Raw genomic sequence first — 23070 nt, forward strand, 5'->3', positions numbered from 1 at the left:
TCAAAATAAAAATTTACATTGGATCAAAATGTTTACACATAAATCAGATTTTAGAGCTGATTTCAGATGTGACCACTGTTTTTCCCGGTCCAATTTTTTTTTTCAGTTTTCTGCAGTTTTACAGCCATTATTTTTGTTTAGAGGGGAAGCGTGCATTGTATGAACCATTAACATTCTTCAGACAGGGTAGAGAGGGGAAAAGTTCAAAAGCATGAACATTTGTTTATCCATAAATATTCAACAATAATCAAAAACGATCTTTTTTTTTTCACAATTTTTTCACTTATTATTTTTTTTTTGTGTAAACAAGAGTAGGTCTCACTCCTATGAGTCCCACGTCCGAACAAAATTTTCACATACTAGTAAAAGAATAATTTCTTTTGTTGGACGCATCGCATGTTGCATACGAGCCCCATTTAAATATTCTGTAAATAATCTCTCAGTATTATTTTTATTTATTCAAGTTACTTTCACAGATGCAGTTAAAATTAAACTTGTAATTTTTTATGCTCATAACATTTCATTAATGCGATTTTTTTGGTGATGCAACCCCCTCCTCTTATTGTTTATCACTTTTCCAAGAAATGGTTAATAAAAAGGGCCAGTGCTTCTCCAGAATTACAAATATCCATTAATGATATATACTACATAGGCATATTTCATTTCATTTCATTTTTAATCTTAATTATATTTGTTCATGTAACTTGAATACTAGTGATGTGCCGGATCGTTAAAAAAGTAGATCCACGGATACGGATCCGGATCATTAGTGGCAAGATCCGCGGATACGGATATCAAAATTTTTTTTTTTACCCAATTCAACTATCCAAGTGTAAAATTTGTTACAGAAGGTATTCCCGTCAGAATAATGGCAGTTTCTTCAAAAAATGTCAACTGCGGCTGAAATATTATCAAGACTATGATTTACTCTTTAAAGAAATCTCTGTTAAAATTGAGGGAGAGTTGGAAGGAATGGGTCAGCGCTGCATTAATGCTTAGATGGAATGTGAAAAATTATTTTTAGCTTACTCGGTAGATGTAGGATACAGGAGCAAGCGTGTAAAGCTGCTACTGGGCAGGCTAGAAATAATTTTTCGCATTTTGTTTCAGCATAAATGCAGCGCTGACCCATTCCACCGAACTTCTCCGACCGACGAAATACAGAGCTGGGAACACATTTACAAGCAGTAAATAGAGAATTTAGTCTCACTTTTTTTAAAGGATGCAGAGAAAAACAAAAATGAAGAATAACAGAAACCCCAAATCAATAAATAAAAATCAAACTAATATTAAATTAAAAATTAAAAAAAACAAAACATGTCCCAGAGAGCCGACCTCATATTAAGATGAATTTCGCGGGTCAGAACACACATTTGTTAACAAATATGAACTGACAGCAGGTAAAAGTTTTAAATCATTGAGCTTTTTCTCCTTATCTTCCGACTATGAAATCGCAACTAATCACGCGTATAAAGGCTTGGAATTGCATTTAAAATTTACTTGACAAGATTATAGCTCCTACTGTATATAAGTTGGAAGTTTCAAATAAATATCAAACGCAGAAAACTTAGTTCTTTCAATTAGGGCCAACATTTTAAACTTACGGGTAAATTTACTATCTCCGGTAATTAAAGTTCTACAAAAACAAGGCCAAGCTAAGATATTTTCGATCAAGTCACCTTTTGAACGAAAAATGAACTATCAAAATCGGTTCATCTGTTTAGGAGCTACGATGCCACAAAAAGACACACTGATACACACTTATAAAACTTATTTCCCCTTCCTTTTTGCAAGGGGGGGGGGATACAAACTGGCTTCTGATATGACACCTTATAATTTAAATAGAGAATAAAACCTAATTTAAGCGGAATTTAAGAGTCTTTTATTCAAATATTTAAAAAAATTTAGAATAGAAATGATCCGTTTATGATCCGTCAAAAAAGTAACGGATACGGATACCAATCTTTATTTCCCCTCGGATACCAATCTTTATTTCCCCTCGGATATCCGCGGATATGGATACGGACATCCGGAACATCACTATTGAATACATATAAGTAATACAGGAAGGTAGCTATTGAATTGGCTGGAGAAAAAAAACACAATCCCCTCTCAACTAGGCGGACTTCAAATGAAGCCATAGACCTCAAAAGGTAAACGGCAAGTAACACATTAAATCTGAGCGAAAACTTAGGATGTCCCAAAGGTTCTCTCACTTAAATATCTACTAAAATAATGAATTGAACTGACGTCTCCATGTTATTTTCAGAGAATGGAAGGATGCAGATACAATTAAGATAGACAACTACTAAAATAAGGAAGAACTACGCTAAGGGTGGTTCAAAAAAACTTTTTTTTCAGATCAGGGGGACACCCCCTATTTTTTTTAGACTTACTAATATTATTATGCTGTAAAAGTTTTAGCTTCTTACTCCAATTTTAAGAAGGTGCTCAATTACCCCCCATTTTAACATTAGCCGTAGCATAGAAAATGTCACAAATTTAGAAACATTTAATTTCCTCAGCTTCTTTTTTGTAAATATTACTTTTTTGCAATGCATATGCATATTACTCGTGTTTATTATTATATCTAACATTGTTTTTCAGTTCAATGTATTTTTTAACACCCCTCCCCATACTCATGTTTAGGGAGGGCGTTGAGCACCCTATTTCAGTTGAAATAAGAAGTTAAAATTCTTCCTGTATATTACTATCCACAAGTCTAAAAATATTAAGGGGTGTCCTGTTATCTAGGAGAAACTTTTTTTACATGTATTTCTGGATCACTCCAACTATGCTATTGGTAGTGGAGTTGAATAAAGCTCTTAGTCGTTTGTCGTGAAATCTGTACATACCAACAGTGTTACAAAATTTCCGGGCAAATCCGACGGTCACTAGCTTCCGTCGAACGCAAGCATCTGATATGAACCCCACTAGGATACCTACTATCGTCTGCAAAAGGTGTGGAAAGGAAGACAGAAAACCATTCTGAAAAACAAAAAGATAATTGAATTTTGTACTAGTATTTTAATATCATTTTAATTTTTTTATTGCTTGCTACGGGGACTTTCTGGACGTATTGCAGCTTATATAGGCAATCGGTAGTTTAGTCAGATCGGAAATACGTTGAAATTAGTAGTTTCATCTCAAGTATAGCACCTCGTTTTTCTTGCAATTTTTTTTCCACATAAATAATATTTGTAAGTCATTCTAGCAAAAACGTTATTACAAGGTCGCCAAACATTTTTTTTTGTAATCTATTCATGATGAAGCGTTACTGTACCTGTGTTTTAATCTTAAGAACGAAAGATATAATTATTTTTGTTGCATGCATTTAACTTATATTATATTTAACTTTAAAACTTTAAACTCGTTTTTCTCCATGGTGCAATTTTTACCGACTTTTTCCATTCAAACTCTTATAAGTCAAGAACTGATAAAGATAAAGTAATGAAATTTGGAGCATATCTTTTTCAAACAGTTTATTTTCATTTTTATTCGATGAATTTGAAAAAAAAAATAGTTTACTATAAAAAAATACAATTAAAAAAAAGTATCTTTGAATTTTTTGAAATTTTTCTTCAATTACTTTCGATTTTTTATTGAATCAATATTTTTTTAATCGTCGAATAAAGATTAAAACAGATATTTTTGCATATTTTTATGAAAAATATTTAAAAATTGGCCAAGACTATTTGGAATTACAGCGATTTAAAGCAACCCCATTTATTTTTTTAAACTTGTTAAATTGAACTTAAAAATTCTTTTTAAATACTTGTGTTATGATTTTGCTTATTGGATAGATGGTGAATCAGTGCAAAAAATTTAAAAACTAGGCTGTTTAATAAAATGTTTTTCAAAATGTGTCCCGGACCCCCTTAAGTTAACGAGACTGGTTTAAGTATGAATTTAAATGAAATAAAAAAAACGAATTTTTTTTGATGATTTACGTTGGATGCGCACATTAAGCTACGATGATGCTGAAGTGTCATGAGATTCACTCGGATCTTGTAGTGGTGGTACACTGGTTGAACGGGGTCTCGAAGACCACTCAATCTTTCTGATCCTGACCGGAAGTCAAGTAACTTGTGATCCAGTGCTTCCAAGAGTCATTGATTTGTAATGGGAACGTAGAAGACTTTGTAATTACGACAGATTTAACGTGCGCCATTTAACATTATCCGAAAGTCTTGGACAGAGCGGTATTGAACCAGTGACCCTTTCTACCATTCTCTTGGCACCAAATCTATTGGGCCATCTCCTCGACCTCCATGCCTGAGTTTTTATAGCACGACTCTGGTAAGTTAAACTCTGATCTTGAGAGTGCTTATTTGTTGTTGGAGCTCAGTGAAAGCGGATAGTTGTTTGAGCTAGTTCCGACTTCTAATAATACTACTCCGTTAAGTTAAACTCTGACCTTACGAGTGTTTATTTCTTTTTACAGCTCAGTGAAAACGGATAGTTGCTACAGTTGAATTAGGTTGACTTATTTTCGCAAAGGAATTGTGACAGTAAACCAACTCAATTTAGCCCCTTAACAATTTCTCTTTTTACTGAAGAAATAAACACTTTCAGGATGAGACTTAGATCAACACGAACATTTTCTAACCTAAACTTACGGACAGAGTTTTTGTCGAAATTTTCTACATTTTATTTTTTAAATATGTTTCAATCAAAAGTAAGTCATTCTGCCGTCATTACATTTAATCAATTGTGCGTCTCGCTTCGTTATTTTCAAAGTTCTTGTCTTGAAGAGATATTACAAATTTATTTTCCGTTGTTACTTAAAAAGCGAATTAGGCAAAAGAGACCTTTTTCTCATTTGATTTCAATTACGACTAGCAAAATTCAGCTGCCAACGAGTACATCAGTCACAGTTAGTATTAAAATTACTGCCTTCTGAAGTGATGGAATTCAAGAACTTTGCTTGAAATTTTATTTGTAAACTATTGTTTATATATTCTGGGATAACGGCTTGCTTAGCCATCGTTACATTTGAATTAAACGCTTACTGGTAAACAAATAAGATTTCCTTCTTTACATGCTGATACGAACCACCTCGTATCTTATTGACCCTAAAATTACGAGATAGTTCGTAATTTGTGATTTTAGCCGATGGGGTGGTCTACGAATTATTGTTGGATTTTCCGTTTTTTTACTGACTCGAGCATTTCTTTAGGCATAAATAGAAACATTTGGCTCATAGGAAAGAAATAAGCAACCAAAGCTGTCCTACAGGATAAAACTTAGTCTTTTCTTATTTCATATCACATTTTTAAGTTATGAAGTTATACTTTACTTTTTTTGTTTTTAATTGTACCTTTTAGACATCTTTTTATTTTATATGAAAAAGCCACTTTTGAAAAATGCAGTGACTTATTATTAAGTTTAAAAATTAATTGAAACAACTTAGTTATTAATTAGTCGAAAAATAAGTTGAAAAATTAGTTTGAAAAATTAGTGACCTATTATTGAATTGCTCCCTAAACTCAAAAGATGGAAATAGTTCTGGTAGTTAACGTGTTCTTCTTCGTTCTTTTAGGAGCTTGTTGCTCAGGATCATTTGTTGCGAACTACATTTTCATTGTTCTCCTCCAGCCCATATGTGATACATTTTTTTAAAATCTGATACAAGTATAGTCTCATACAAACAAAATATGAAAGATTTCACACCAACTCGTCCAGAGTGACGGCGAGAGACTAGCCCATCGCCTCAAGTATGTCAAGCAACCGCTGACATCAATCAGTCACTGAAACCCCTGCTCAACTTGTTAAAATGGACTAAATTACTCACTTTAAACAGAGTTAATGAGTAGTTTGGTGAACTTACTTTCTGGACTTTAAAATGCAAGATGGTTGCGAAGAACGTTGGTAAATCATTGACGATTGTATAAAAACACCAATCCTGTCCAATCTGTGTCACGATCAGGGCCAGGAAAGGCACAGATGTTAACACTTTGGTCCATGGAATAGGGGGCAGCTGAGTAAACAAGAACACATTACTCAATGAAATTCGTGTATTTTATTATCTATAAGGCAATGAAGCAATTTTTGATAAACTTAAGTTATAAAATGCATTATAAAGTGAAACTTTTTGAAGTTGAATTTGTGTGATGAACGTTTTATTTTTTGATAATAGTAGGCACACATAAAAATAAAGGAAATGCTTAAAGGTAATGAAAAAATAATCTTTAGTACTTGCACAATACAAAGTAAAAAGAGATACGTATTTTATTTCTTAACCAAACTATCAATTGATTAAAACCGTATTTGTAATTGACTTTGTTATTTATGCGATTTCTAATGCAATATTATCTTATGCACATGTTAGATTTTTTGCACTTTCTACTACAGTGGTGGACAAAATTATAGACTCAATTTTTTTTTCTTTTGTTTCAATTACAACATGACTCAGTTTAAATTATTTTCATTGAAGTAAAGATGAATAGTTGAAGAAATAGTTCTAAAATTAGCACATCTTATCAATTAAATTAAAAAATTTATAAAGTTAGAAAATTTGCAAATTTAATATTTTATTATTACGTGAAACCTGGACAAAAGTATAAACTCAGAGGTAAAAAATCCAGGATTACGAGAAAGTTTCGTTCCAAAATGTTAATTTAACGCCATAGAATGAATAAATGTTGCCATCAGTAATTGCTAAAAGTTTTGTTTTTGGAAATTAATGAGAAACATATAAATGCACCGCTGGACAAAATTATAAACTCATTTTTTTTTCATTTTTCCAATCATAATTTAACTCAGTTAAAAAACGTTTTGTTCCAGTAAAGATAAATAACTGACTAAATAGTCCTAAATTCAGTATAACTCATAAACTTTATAAAATAAATAATTTAATTAAAAAATCTCAACTTTAATATCTTTATAATACATGAAACCTGAACAAAAGTATCAACTCAAAAGTAAGAATCTCTGAAGTTTGGTAGAATTTTATTCAAATACTAAATCATTTAATATCCAAAAATGAACCAATGCTAAATTACAAACTTGCAATACTGTGTAAACAATTATAAGCTGACAAAATTTTATTTATTTATTTATTTATTTTTTGAGTTTAGTTAAGTTACATTTGCAATTACTTCAGTAAAACAAAAGCATAGATTTAGGAAAATGTAATTTTGCTATTAACATGATAAATTGAAAAAAAAAATCAAAATTTGAAATGTTTTAAAAATTAACACTGCATTAAATCTAGCCATTTGTGTAAACTACAAACTTTTAAAAACGAGTTGGGCCCTCAGTTTTCTGAATTACCTCGAATATGCGGCTGGGCATGTAGATTTCACAAGAGTTTCCAACAGCTGCAGTGGCTGTTGGAAACACTTCCAACAGCCACTGCATCCAACCAACTGTTGGATGGTTCCATGCTGAACGTATTGCCCTTTTTTAATTCCTCTGTGGTTTGGTACTGGTGCCGATCATAATAAACTTTGCGAACCGTGGTCCCCCAAAGATTTTCAATCGGATTAAGATCCGGACTACGAGCTGGCCATTTGATAACTTTGATACCCCACGCTTGAACCATTCTTTTGTACTTTTCGCTGTGTGTACACTCGCGTTATTTTGCTAAAATAACCAGTTACCTCCAGGAATCAGATGAGCAAAATGTAAGAGATGATCTTCCATTATTAGTTGGTAATCTTCAGCGTTCTATCTTCAATTAAGAAATGACAATCCTGCTTTACCTTGCTGAGAGAGTTATTTATCTTTACTGGAACAATTTTTTTTTAACCGAGTTAAATTATGATTGAAAAAATGAGAAAGAAAAATGAGTTTATAATTTTGTCCAGCGGTGCATTTATATGTTTCTCATAAATTCCCAAAAACGAAACTTTTAGCAATCACTGATGGCAACATTTATTCATTCTATGGTGTTAAATTAACATTTTCGAACGAAACTTTCTCGTAATCCTGGATTTTTTACCTTTGAGTTTATACTTTTGTCCAGGTTTCACGTAATGATAAAATATTAAATTTGCAAATTTCCTAATTTTATGAATTTTTTAATTTAATTGATAAGATGTATTAATTTTAGAACTATTTCTTCAACTATTCATCTTTACTTCAATGAAAATAATTTAAACTGAGTCATGTTGTAATTGAAACAAAATAAAAAAAAAATTTGAGTCTATAATTTTGTCCACCACTGTATTAGTTCACACTTTCCCAATGTATATTTCTACAACTTGTTCAAATTGTCAATTGTTAATGAAATGGTACTTTTTATTCATCCACTCAAGCTAAAATACATATTTAAAACTTGTAGTGGATAGAACTTGATGTTAATACAATTTTTTTTTTTTTTTCAAATATTGATTCATTAATTCAATTCAATGAATAAATTTTAGTTTTTTTCTAGTCAAGTGTATGATTGAAGTTAGCCAACATGCTTAATATCAGTCAAACATGGCAGCCCTGAGCAAGTCGATAACGTATATTGCATATATTTCCATCATTTCTAATTGCTCTCTTAATAGCTCTTCACGTGCCTGAGAGGCATCTCATGTACTATTGAAGCCTTCTAACAATTCAACTTCGGAACGGTAAGGCACTAATGTACTGATGGAAGGTTGTAATAGCAGGGCCGTAAGCAGAAATTATTTTCGGGGAGGGTTTAAAAACTTTCATGCGGAGCTTTGAGGAATAATTTGGAAATTTTTAAATATAAACGAACATTTAAATGTCAAACCAAATGGGGGGGGGGGGAGAGTTGATCCCTAGGAATCCTCCCTTGTATACGGTCCTGTGTAATGGATCATTGGCAGCTATGACATATGTAAAAGTCACACCTTCTTTACTTACCTAATTAGAAAATGACTAAATATTTTATATTACTTCTTTATTTAATCATTAATAACTGTCCTATCAATTTTATATTTGCTATGCTAATAAAAAACAACCCTGTGTTCATTTATAGTTCAGAAACCTGGGCTATGACGAATTCCCATGAAGATTGGCTAGCCATCCTCGAAAGAAACGTTTTGAGAACGATTCTGGGTTCCATAAACATCAATGGTATTTGGAATTAACGGTATAATTATGAGCTGTGCAAGTTTTTTGCGAGACAGATGTTATCAACCATCTAAAAGTAAACCGCAAAAACATTGGGGAATGTCTGCAGAGGGAACCTTTTCTCCCCAACATTTCGAATGTTTCATTTCAAACGCAATGCGAACTCGCATTAGATGCAGGTCCAGATTAAGCTTTAGATCGTGATTGCATTATTGAGTATTTTAAAGTACTGAGGGCAGGGGCTCCCCCGAACTTAAGTTTTTGGGAGGGCAGAAATTCTCAATTCGCCGATTGGAACTCCAAAATTTTCCGAATGGCACTTCAAATTTTGCCGAATGGAGCTCCAAAATTTGTCAAATGATAATTTTTCCGAATCGTCAGACAAAATTATTCCGAGTTTAAGGAAATTTCTGGGAGGTCACAGTGACAGCTATCTCCCATCAGGACGCCCCTGACTGAGAGTAATCAACTGGCAGACCCTGGCAATAAGGAGGAAAGAATATAGGGCCATTCTGCCTTGGCCCACAAAGGGCTATTTAGTTAATGAAGAAGAAGTGCATGTTTGCATTTAGTCACTGGGAGAAAATATTAAAAATGTTTTACTTCACAGGGGGGGGGGGGGAACAGAAAGAGTCAAGTTAAAAAATAAGTTGTAAAGTAGCGAGACCTCTGTGCGGGTTCCATGAAACTTTGCAAGTAAAACAAAAAATCTATACTTCCTGGTTGAGTTTCAAGTTTTTGAGATGTAAAAAACCTTATTAAAAAGTTACCAGTATATTATGTTCTATTTTCTGGTCGGATACAATGTACTTTAGTTCACTCTTCGTGATATAGGGATGTTCCTGGGGTGAATCTGTGACGAAAATGCTCCAAAACACGAACCACAAGCATCCAAAAAGACCTAAAGGCAATATAGAGAAAGAATTTGATGTTTTTAAGATGTAAATGGCGACAACGCTTATCATAGAATGTCTTTAATGTGCGAAATTACCTTAGATAGAGAGCGATTAAAATCTGTGATTTACATTAAAAAAGTGTTAAGAAGTTACAATGAATTAAGGCAGTACAGTGGCCGCTGTTTATATATGAATCACGTTTGTTCGAAACTGTTCTGATTCCATAAAGCGGCTGATTCAATAAAGCGTCAAATTCAATAAAGCTGGACTTAGTTCTGTTTTGGACGATTTGATTCATCAAAGCGGTTGGTTCAATCAACCACTTATTCAATTAACCAGCGTCCACTGTAATAGGATATCTTAAAAATATAAACTAGCGATCTTTTCTCAAACCAACTGGTTGATCGTGATCAGCTTTTTTTCATGCTTTCCCTGAAATAACTTACGAACTTGAACAGATTAAAAAATCACTCTCTTCAAAAAGCCGTATAAGATCTTAAGAAATACGGCTCTGTAAAAAATTGCTGGTATTAACACATTGCATTAAAATAATTCTTTGATTTTAGTTGTCGAAGGCTGCAACGAACTTTAAAACGACTACTAACTGTATTAAATTCGTATTTGTGCGTTACATCAAGCATAATTCCAACTCTTAGATTAAGAATGCGAAATTCAAAGCCGAAAATATGTTATATTTGTAAATAGCAAAATCTATGCATTTTAAATTTTATTTCTTAGACAGATTCTTACCAACGATGTAGAATGCCGAAGGCCAACCCCCGAATGGTCCCTGGTCGCAGAGAAATGCCGCCAAGGGCATTGTGACGACAGTTCCTATGTTGATGCCAACGTAAACTGCAGTGGATAGCAAGCTTTTTTCTGATTCTGGAAGCCAGCGACCCATCATGGAATGCATAGCGGGCATGGTGACACCCTTAAAATAAAATCGTGATTTTAAAAGTGTCTTAAAGAATAGCACTAAGTATATAGACAAACTGGAGGCATGATACAACAATTGAAGGGCACAAGACAAGAGTGTGATATGTCACATGGTGTGAATTTTTCAGTAGGCCAATTTCCAACTTATAAAAAAAATATTTGTAGAATTTTTCATATTATACATTATACTATTTTTCATATATATATTACCGTTAAAGTATATAATGCAGTTATTTTATAGAATACCTAGTTATTCTATGAAATAACTAGGTATACTATAAATTAACTAATGAGAGACAGTTAAAGTGTAAAATAAACACAATTTATCTAAAATGAAATAGCTAGGTATTCTATAAATAAACTAATGATAGACAATCAATATGAAAAAGAAGCAATTTATCTAATTTATGCAGCGTATAAATGGTATTTATGGAAACGTACCATAAAATCATTTGTTACAACAAGGATTACTAAAATGACACTTGGAATTAAAGAACATAATTTCTAAAACAAAAACATTTTTTGTTGACACACTGGGTTTTACACGAACATTTTTTGGATAACACAGGGGTGCAGTGGCGGATTGGTTGAAAAAATCGGCCCTGGCATTAGAAGGTGTAGCGGCCCCATAGCTTTTATAGATACTAAATTTTACCTAACAATTGGGATATCACTTAAATATGAGGAAATTATTCTTAACAACTAAATATGTTTTATTTAAACAAAATTTAACAGGTATGAACACTTCTGCGCTTTAATGGTGAGCAAATTGATACAGTATTAGCTAAACTTTATTTTGGAGGAAAATTGTGATTGTAATTGTCCATTTAAGTATTTTTATAATGCCCGGAACATTTTGAATATTTCCTTAATGGTAACACTGCTTGGCTAGAATGTCCTTTTCTGCAGTCAAAACAAGTAACTTAATAGCCCTGTTATATGAAACTGATCTAGCGATGTTCATGGGTGAAAGACTAGGGCCGTCTTAGAACGTGATGGATCCCTTGACACAAACATACATTACTGGGCCTGTCATAAACATTCCCTTTTTTATACTGCCATATCCTGACGACCCCCAGACTCGATGCGAGGTCAAAAACCTGGTGGGAGGGGTCGGGTACGAGTTTGGCAGCCTCTTAATATTTTTTCAAACGCATGTATCAATACAAAGAGAGAGAGAGAGAGAGAGAGAGAGAGGACTTAGCTTTCTGGCTTCTGGAAGTCATCAAAGTATTTGCAATATAAACTTAATGGAGAGATTAACATTGAGTTTGAAATAGGGAGGGGGGGGGGGGTCCAGGGGGCCTCTCCTCCGGAAATTTTTTGAAATTGTAGTCTTAAAAACTCAATTTTAAACAATATGTGGTGATGTTAGGGGAGCGTAGATTCAGGGTTTCTCCTGCTGCAATTTTTCAGAATTTTAAATTATCTTCGAGTATATGGTGTGAAGAGCGGTTCCGGGGGCTCTCTCTAAAAATTTTAAAAATATATTAGCTCTGAAAACGCAATTTTAGAATATCTTTGGTGATTTTTAGTCGAGATAGACTCCAAGGCCACCCACGAGAAAATTTTCAGTTTGAAGACTTAACAGCCTTTTTTGGTAAAGACTAGGACACCGGCAGTTACTCGAAAATTAAGTTCCAAAAACGAAATTTTTGCTGACCTTCAGTGATGTTAGGAAAAGGAGTTTTCAGGAGGCTCACACCAGAAAATTTTCGAAATTGAAGCACTAAGAACGAGATTTAAAACGTTCTTCATTCATGATGCTGAGAGAGGAGGGGACGGGGCACTTTCCAAAAAAATTTTTGATACTGTTAATTTAAAAACACAGTTTTAGACCATCTTTGGGAAAGTTAAAAAAATAGGAGAGGTTCGAGTACTTTCCTCCAGCAAATTTTCGAAACTGGGTGCTCCTCAATAGTATTTTAAGATTGCATATTTTGAAATAATTTTACGGAAAAAAATATTTTGTCACTTTTATTCTAATTGTCATAAACAGGGTCACCTAGAGCAAAAGCGGATCCGAGAAAAAAATGACAATAGTCAATTTTTTCACAAGCCTCCTTCTACACCTTTCACCATTAGGATATTGTACCCTCTGCACGAGTTCAATTCCGAGCCGGGACCCAATTCTCTAACTAAGCTGACATGACCTCACGTCGGCCCTTGTTGTAAGTGGCATTTTATAGCAATTGTAAATTGGCATTTATAAATAAAAGCGCCAAAGAGACCAAAAGTATTTTAACTTTTTACGACCGCTAAGGTTTTCCTGTTTTTTTTTTTTAAATTTTTTTATTACACCATTGGCAGCCCCAGAGTCCGACTAACTAAAAGTGAGGCCCTAGGCCCACATTAATTTGGAGGCCCCCTGAAGACTATGCAGTATTTGATTTACATTTTTAAAGCACTAATGCACTTTGGGAGGCCTCTTTGTCTAATCACACAACTATGTATAAATCATTTAAGTGCATTTATGAATCCCCTTTGGGCCCCCTCATAATCGTGACCAAGTAAATTCGTTACTGGCAGAATGATTAAAAATTCCCCTTTAAAAAAGTTTTTTGCAATTAATAAGTCTTAATTTTTTATTTTTTAAAAAATACATGTACTTTTCATATTGTTGCAATGCTATGCATAATTCTTTAAAAAAAGTGGGCCCTCTTAGGAACTTGGAGCCCCAGGCCTAGGCCTAGTCAGCCTGTGTGGTATTTAGGCCCTGGGCAGCCCCATTTCAGAATTTCCCCCTCCCCCCTCTTGTGGTGACGGCCCTACCTCACTCCACCCACAAGTTTTAGTACATGTGTAAAGAGGAGCTGAGGCTGTGTTTTGCGAATTTGCGTTATTCTAAACACATGCGCGCAAAATTTACATTTTGCTGTTAGTAGACAGGCCCGAAAGACTTTGCTGTTAATTGATCGGCCCTAAGCATGACCGGCCCGCCGGGCTAATGCCCGGTTGCCCGCCGGCTGTATCCGCCACTGCCGCCACTGCAGGGGTGGAAGGTAAATGCATTTGTCATCTACAGTGAAGCATCGTTTATACGTTTCTCTTTTATACGTTTTTATCAATTACAGGTTTTTTAAACTGGTCCCTGCAGAGTCTAATACAAATTAACGTACACCTATTATACGTTTTTTCATTTATACGCTTTTTTCATACGGTCCCTTCAAAAACGTATAAACGGTGCTTCACTGTATATCATATGTCGTCTATATATGATATAGATTATTTTACACTTGAACAGGCTGCAGATCGTTATTTTATGAAATAACTAGTTAAACCATGAAATACAGGACAGTTTTACACTTTAACGAACACTATCAGTTATTCCATGAAATAACTTATCAGTTATTCCATGAAATAACTAAGTATTCTATAAAATAGCGAATTTCATACTTTAACGGTAACATATACATTATATTTCATATTATACTGTACATACATATACTGTTCATATTCATTATATTTCATATTATACTGTATTATACATTCTATATTCTGCATTACTAATACCCGATATGTTTTTCTCCAAATGATATAATTTATTGTGATGTTTATTTCAATTTTAGTTTAAGAAACAAAAGTTTTGATCAAAAAGTCACTCCTTCCTTGTAGCTTGTCACATTTCTGCACCAAACCTCTCAATTCATTGTTTTAATAAACAAGTAAGAAAAACAAAAGATTCTAATTCTGTTCCTCACACATACGAACGGTATTCTCTATCAGAGGCTAACGTGAACTGCATGTTTGCTTGATGGCAAAGATTGCTAGCGTGAACTGCGTGTTTGCTTGATCGCTAAGATTGCAAAAGTGCACGACAAACTGGCCAAGTGTGGGTGAAATTCGAGTGCTACCTCGGTGTCCTACGCGTACGCGATGGGCATAAAATAACACATCACTGTGGTGTTAATTACAATCTTAATAGCGTGGTTAGCAGCATATCACACATGTGAAGACATTCCAAGAACTATTATCTCTTTCACTTCATCATTTGTTTGCCGGCAGAGTTGCAAATATTCCTTTGGAATGTCCTGAAAACTCCTCTGGAGTGTGCAGGTAAACGACAGTATCTGCAGAAAGGCGTTTTTTTCGAAACATTTGATGTTACGCGTGTTTTGGATTCAATACTCACAAATATTAAAATGATACATTTTTTTTTGTGCTTTTCTTCAGCGGAAACCAAATAAGCAAGCTTGTACAATAAAGCTAACTTACAATAGATGAAAAAAAAATGCCCTTTATACCTGCCCACGGCAGTATAAGCGCCAGATATTTATTAGATGATTTATCCTGTTGATTCTAAAGCAACTAACTGTACACTGTAAAAAATTCAGGAAACTTGTGTGGTAAATAATTCTGTAAAATAGAGTGTTCACAGTGCAGAAAAAAAAGTACAGTAAATTGTACCGTAAAAAAAAAATACGATTTCAGTACCAATTGATAAACCACGTAACTTACAGAGCAAAGCAGATAACACCGTATTTGCCTTCATTCAACGTGAACCGACTTGTATATTGGTCAGTAGAGCCGCCTGCCAATACGAAGATCCCTTGTTCGAACCTGCTGCTTGCGTTTTGCGTTTTAAAACTCTCGTTTATTCTACCGTGAAATTTTACTGTATCATGGGATTTTATGTTAAAAATACTGGCAACATGGATAACACTAACTTTTACCGTAAAATTTCAGAATTTTTTAAAACAGTGTAGATGGTTTATCCTGTTGATTCTAAAGCAATTAACTGTACCTGTGCCAGTCCTTCCAGGGCTCTCACAGTGACCAGGAATCCTACATGCCACTGCGCTGCAATCGGCGTCAGTAGAGTCAGCAATGATGGGATGAGAGTACCAAAGCCGAACACCCACTTGGGGCCGAATATCTCCGCTAGACGACCTCCTGGAATTTGCGAGATGCAGTAACCATAATAAAAGGCTCCCAAAACTACCGCTTGCAGATTAGGAGACCAGACAAATTCGCCGTCCTGAGGAAAATACTTTAACATTATAGCATATAATATTATACATATAGCAATATACAGATACATGCGTGTACATACAGAGATTCCCCCCCCCCAGTTCAATAGCGCAAATCCGCCCCCACCTCAATTTTTTTTCTCAACTATTTTTTCTTTTTTATTTTAAGCCCACTTTTTACTTTATTCATTTTTTAAGAAATACTATTTATTTATTTATTTTTTTTTTTAGTAATAATAGTAATTATTCTTTTAGAAAAGTTCTGTGCTACACCAATAACATACACACATATCCACACAAAATAATTAAATAAATAAAATTAAATCGAAGCAAAATAATATAAGAATACAATAAATAGTTTAAATTAAAAATAAATCACTAAATAAATTTAAATAAATGAATAACAAAATTTAACCCCCCCCCCCAAATCTTTATGGCGCAACTTGCGCCATAACCCCCCCCCCCCCTTGTGGACACTTCTGTGTACATCATGAGTTGTTTAAACACAGACAGTTTTAATAAAATAGATTAACTTACAGTACTGACCTTCGAAGTAGGAAAAGTTTACCTCACATACAAAACTAACATCTGCCAACACAAGTAACCTTCTACATTTTTATTTCACCCCGTTTTTATTTCTTATGTATTTAGCTCTGACAATTGATATTTCTATTATTCATTCTGTTTAACTAAGTCTGATGTGTTTAAAGCTTTCTTATTAAAATAGAAATGTTTCAGGAAAAAGTGAGATTCGCCATTCTTTCTTTAGAGTGCAGATTAGGTATCTAGACTGAACCATAGATAGGCAATCAAACAGTGCAAAACAAATTATCAAATTGTAAATTACTTACTGAAATTTTGGTGCTTCAAAAATGGAATTATGCCGTCACGCATGTTATTGCGCGAGTTTCATTGTTGGTAATGTCAGAGCGTTACTCGATCAGTGATTTCGGCGTTATATTTATGAGGATTTAAACCTCAAATGTATTAGTAAAACTAATTGATGGAACTAAAAATTTAAATTAAAAAGTTTTTCTCATAATTTTGATTCCATATTTATAATTAAACTACACTGATTAATATAATGAGCATTTCTGCTGGAGGAGAATGTGTTCCATAATGAACAGCCTCCTTCTTCGGGTTCCTGCTGTCCTTTTAATATTTGAGTTCATAATAGAACAATAGATGAAATCAGAGGAAATTTCCCGTAAATAGCTGAGATTCAAAAAGAAGGAAATGAGCTAGGAGTGCATAATATTGTTAAGAGTTCGGTGCAACTTCAAACTTTCTTTCAATGACGACACAGTTCTTGCGAAAACACAGGAGATTTATTTACAGCTATGTACAGGAAGCGTAGTTACAACTGCTAAATCAATCATCAGCAATTAAGCAAACATCAATTAACACCGTAAACTCAACGGTTACACACTTATTTACATCCAAATACGCAAAAATACAGCTCAAAAGACTTCACAAACAGAGCTAATACATGCTCTCCAGCGTACCGCTGACACGATTCACAAGCAAAAACAAACTCGAGACTGACTCCCGCCGTTGGCCGTAGCTATTTATAAATCTCGAAAGAGAAGTTTCCGCAAAATTCGAAATGCTTCTCGATTTTCTTTTTTTTTTATTCATTCACGAATCTTATCAATGAAAAATAGGAGGAACGTATATTTCAGTCGAATATTAGGGGGTTGTATGTACATCATAAGAAACTATTTACAGGTTACGTTACAACAAAAATTTTAGATGAAAGATAATGGAATAAACGCCCAATTTAGCTAGATTCCAACAAATCAATCATAAAAATAATTACTATTTACAGAATTTGTAACAATATATTTTTTTTCGAGCGAAGAATGTAAAAAAAAATAAAATAAATAAATTAAAAAAATAAAATAAATAAATATTCGAATCAAGTGCAGTCGAACTGTCTTATAACGAGCGCAAAGGGACTGCGATATTAGATATATATAGAGTGCTCGGAAAAAACGAGTTCGTGGAAAAAATCATAATCACAGTTGCTTTTTTTCTTCTTTTTAGTCTCTGTGTAGTACTCAAGAAGTTGGATATTTTGCTTTGAACTGTCTGAATGTTTTTTTGTGTCATTGTTTTTGAGGAATACACATATACCCATATATATAACTAGCAAAAATACCCGGCGTTACCTGGGTCAGTAATAATTATGAGAAAAAAATCGTTACTTGCTTTTTTTTTTCTGTTTTAAGTGAAAGAATTTAAAACACATCTTTTTGACACGATTAAAAGTAGAGTTTCTTCCTTACCCATAAAAGTAAAATAGCAATAAGTATAAAGAACAAAATAGTATTGATTTAGAAACGAAAGCACTATATTTAAGCATATACAAATTTCCAAAACATGAAATTATTCTTCTCATGTTTAAAAAGATTAATCTGTTGATACTTTTTTTTTAACATGGAGTCTAAAACCTTCTCTGTATTGCTATTGACGTTGCTCGTTATCCCCTTATACTTGCTTTAGTTATTTTAGGAAATTTCAATCATTGTGGGCTCTTGGTGCGATTTTACCGAATTTGCGGGAATCGTTTTGGGATACCTTCGATGATGCTCCCTCCTTCTTTCCTTACTTTGTAAAAACGATAGATTAATTTTCGTTACAAAGATATTATCGCCAGGTGCTGAGATACTTTTGGTCACCATAAAATGGCGCTAAAGAGTTTCATTCGAAATGTTTCCAAAATAAGTAGTAAAATTTGGCGATTGTTTGAAATTGTGCAAAAAGGAAAAAATAATGGAAGTTTTTGTACTGTTTATGGATTTGCTTAATTTAGTTGCTGGATTATTTAACACAGTAAAAAAATTTTTTTAAAGATTCTTTGATTGGCGATATTTTGTTTACATGGTGAAAACTGAGAAACATTATAACGTAGTCTTCGGCTTCAAAAACAGCGACATTGAAAAAAACTGCCAAATGCATCAGCTACGGAAATATTTCTGCAAAAATTTTGGCGATCTGCTGGTTGATTGGATAATGAGTAAGTGTTCAATCAGCATAAATAATAATAAAAACAATTAATTACATTAAAGTTCCGTTTAAATGGAAAATGATCAGCCAAATCATGTATTATTTGCCAATCTTGTGCAAAAATCTTACTTCAAGATTTGACTTGAGAAAAGCCTTGAACAGTCACGAAAAGCAAAGATAGTCAACAATACAACAATAGTCGCTATCGACAGGGAGTTGAGATGATACACTAAATACTGTATTGAGTTTAGGAAAGCCTTCGAACATGGAACTAAAAAGCTCATAACTCGTTTTTTATTCTACTTAGAAATTTCGAATACGTGTTGTAGTATTGTTACAATGTGAGTGGCAACATGGAATATTGATGGAATGCGAGTTATTAATAAATGGTTTAGAGTTGGGTTTATGCTAGTTTGATTTATGCTTAAATGCTGAACTTATTATTATATATGCTATATTTTGGCGACGAGAGTTAAATAATTGCGAAAAGCAGTGAAAAAGGGTTTATTTTGAAAGAGATGGATAGATTATCTGAAGATATTCCGAAATTTCATCCATTTGGCGACAAAGGTACAAGAGCTATCAGATGGACAAAATGGTTGCGATCTTTTCAATTGTTTATTGAAGCCAAAGGTATTACTAATGTACATCGTAAGAAAGCTTGTTTATTGCATTATGCTGGAACAGATGTTCAAGATATTTTTGAAACATTGACAGAACTTGAAGAGGATAGAACTGAACCGGCTGATGAATATATGACTGCCGTTTCTACGCTAACACGAAAATTTGCGGTTTCTGGAAATGAAGCGTTTGAAAGTTTAAAATTTAGAGATATGTCGCCAAAGGAAAATGAAAGTATGGATTCATTTATAATTCGACTTCGCCAACAAGCAGTTTTATGCGGATTTGTAAAGAGTGAAATTGATCGACATATTCGAGATCAAATCATTGTGAAATGCCCATATAAAGAACTGAGAATTAAATTAATTGATGAACGAGATGCGTTATCTTTAGAAAGAGCTGAAGCTTTATGTCGTTCCTATGAACAGTCTCGTTTGGAGTCAGCAGCCATAGAAAATATTTCATCGCCAGAAGAACACCTTAATAGATTGAAAACGAGTTCAATGCAAAAGAAGAAAATAAATTTTCGTGAAAAGAATAATTTAATTTGTTGGAAATGTGGGAAAGAAGGCCATATTTCAAAATCACTAAATTGTCCAGCCAAGGGGAAGAAGTGTCTGAACTGTGGATTTTTCGGACATTTTTCAAGGGTTTGTAAAGCGCCGAAAAAATTTAAAGAGAAAGAAAAGATTGTAAGAAATCTTAATTCTTCTATTAATGAAGATAAAAATGAATTTGTGTTTTCACTTCCATATAATAACAAAAGTGAGTATATTACATGCATTGTGGGAAATGTTAAGATACCTATGATTATTGATTCGGGTGCTAGCTGTAATGTAATTGGAAAAAAAGAATGGGAAAGATTAAAATCATCTAAAATCAAATGCAAAAATTATTTAGTTGATAAGAAGATATATTCCTATGGAGATAAGAAGCCATTAAAAGTATTGGGTGCTTTTAGAGCAAGCATAAAAGTAATGCATGGTAAACAGTTGGAAGATGTTGAATTTTTTGTATTTGAAGGTGAAGGAAGCTCATTATTGGGTAAAGAGACTGCTATTAAACTTAATGTACTGAGGTTAGGATACAATGTAAATGAATTAAATATTTCTTCTGAAGGTTTCAAGTTGTGAAGATGTTGTTGGAAAGTTTCAAGATGTGTTTCAAGGCATTGGTAAATTAAAGAACTTTCAATTAAAAATTCCAATTAAAGATGATGCAAAAGGGGTTGCACAACCAGTAAGAAGGTTACCATACAATTTAAGATCACACGTGAAAGAGTTGATAAATGATTTGTTGAAACATGACATAATTGAAAAAGTTGATGGTCCAACTCCATGGGTATCACCTATTGTCGTTACGCCTAAGAAAGAAGGAAAGTGGAGACTATGTGTAGACATGAGAATTGCAAATCAAGATATAGAAAGAGAAAGATTTCCTATTCCTCTAATTGATGAAGTTTTGCATGAACTAAATGGTAGCACAGTGTTTAGTAAACTGGATATAAAATGGGCATATCATCAAATTGAACTCGAAGAAAAATCGAGGAACATTACTACTTTTTGTACACATTTAGGTTTATTTCGTTATAAACGCCTAATGTTTGGAGTAAATTGTGGACCAGAAATGTATCAGCGAGTAATGACTCAAACATTTCAGAACTGCCGAGGAATTTGCATTTATATGGACGATTTAATTGTTTATGGAAAGAATAAAAGTCAACATGATGAAAATTTAGAAAATGTCTTAAATGTTGTAAGAGAAAAAGGACTTACATTAAATAAAGATAAATGTAAATTTGGATTAAAAGAAATAACGTTCTTAAATCACCACATTAGCAAAGAAGGTATTCAACCAACAGCGAAAAATAAAAATGAAGTTGAAAATTTTCGATGCCCCAAAACAGTTAGTGAAGTTAGAACTTTTTTAGGATTAGTCAATTTTTCTGCAAAATTTATTCCGAATCTTGCAACAATTGCGGAGCCTTTAAGAAAACTAACGAAAAAAGATGAAACTTTTAACTGGGGATCGAAACAAAATGAAGCTTTTGATAAATTGAAGAAAATAATCGCCAACTCGCCAACTTTAGGATTTTATAATCCAGATTCACATACAAGAATTTACTGTGATGCTAGCCCAGTAGGACTCGGAGCAGTGTTGGTCCAGTTTCAGAAGGAAGGACCCAGAGTTATTCGCTATGCAAGTAAAGCACTTAGTAGTGTGGAGAAAAGATATTCTCAAACAGAAAAGGAAGCACTTGCTTTAGTATGGGCCTGTGAAACATTTCACATTTATACATTTGGAAAAACGTTTGAACTGGTCACAGATCATAAGCCTTTGCAGACAATATTTGGCATTCGTCATAGATCATGTGCAAGAATTGAAAGATGGGTGTTAAGGCTGATGAGCTATTCGTACGAAATCATCTACAAGCCTGGAAAAACAAATATTGCCGATCCATTATCAAGATTATTGGATATTTCTGAATCGGTAGAAGATGAAGCAAGATCTAACGAAGAGCAGAATTACATACGTAATATTGTTGAAGTTAATGTGCCCATAGCTCTTAAATTAGAAGACATAAAAATTGCTATAAATAAAGATCACCATCTTCAGGAATTAAAGAACAGTTTACGAACAAACAATTGGGCTAAAGATCAGAGACATTATGAAATAATAAAAGATGAATTTTGTGAAATTGATGGAATTCTGTTAAGAGGTACAAGAATTGTATGCCCAGCAGATCTTCAAGGAAAGTGTTTAGAATTAGCACATGAAGGTCATATGGGAATGACAGCAATGAAAAGGTTACTAAGAAGCAAAGTATGGTGGTACAACATGGACAAAGCCGTAGACAAATTCGTGAGATCTTGTCATGGATGTCAACTGGTTACTATTCCAGATCCACCAGAGCCAATGACACGAACTGAATTACCATCAGAGGCATGGGAGTACATCTCGATGGATTATTTAGGCCCCCTACCAACAGGAGAATATTTGCTTGTTGTTGTGGATTATTATAGTAGATATTTTGAAGTTTTAATTACAAGGTCCTTACATGCACAAGTTTTAATTAATCAAGTGACAGAGATATTTACTAGGTATGGTTTTCCAAAACATGTTATGACTGATAACGGTAGGACATTTATTGATAAAAATTTCAAGAAGTTTTTACTAGAAAGGGGTATTAAGCATCATCATACAACTCCATTATGGCCACAAGCAAATGGCCAAGTTGAAAGGCAAAACCGAACGATTTTGAAAAGACTGAGAATTGCACATGCAACAGGAAAAAACTGGAGGCATGAACTTCAAGAATTTCTTTTTGCGTATCGTGTCACACCACATTCTACCACCGGTGTTCCTCCTGGAGAACTAATGTTTGGAAGAAAAAATCAGAAGTAAGCTACCTGATATAAGAGAAAATACTGTAAAATTCACAGATGAAGAAATCAGAGATAAAGATAAATTTCTTAAGGATAAAGGAAGACAATATGCAGATCAAGAACGCAAAGCCAAAGAGAATAACATTAATGTAGGAGACATAGTAATTACGAAGCAACAGAAGGAAAATAAATTGACAACTACGTTCAAACCAATAC

General features: G+C 33.6%; 1 protein-coding gene across 2 annotated transcripts in view; it reads right to left on the reverse strand.

Moving 5' to 3' along the window:
* Nucleotides 1-23070, reverse strand: part of LOC129225985 (putative inorganic phosphate cotransporter) — a 59881-nt gene that overhangs the window by 7134 nt on the left and 29677 nt on the right. For both annotated transcript variants that reach the window (XM_054860557.1, XM_054860558.1), the window contains 5 exons: nt 15613-15846; nt 10680-10863; nt 9804-9934; nt 5831-5980; nt 2856-2988 (listed from right to left, as the gene is read on the reverse strand). In XM_054860557.1, coding sequence (XP_054716532.1) covers nt 2856-2988; nt 5831-5980; nt 9804-9934; nt 10680-10863; nt 15613-15846 — 832 coding nt within the window. The remainder of the gene's footprint in view (nt 1-2855; nt 2989-5830; nt 5981-9803; nt 9935-10679; nt 10864-15612; nt 15847-23070) is intronic.

This window comes from Uloborus diversus, chromosome 7 (assembly GCF_026930045.1).
Source record: "Uloborus diversus isolate 005 chromosome 7, Udiv.v.3.1, whole genome shotgun sequence".
NCBI lineage: Eukaryota > Metazoa > Arthropoda > Arachnida > Araneae > Uloboridae > Uloborus > Uloborus diversus.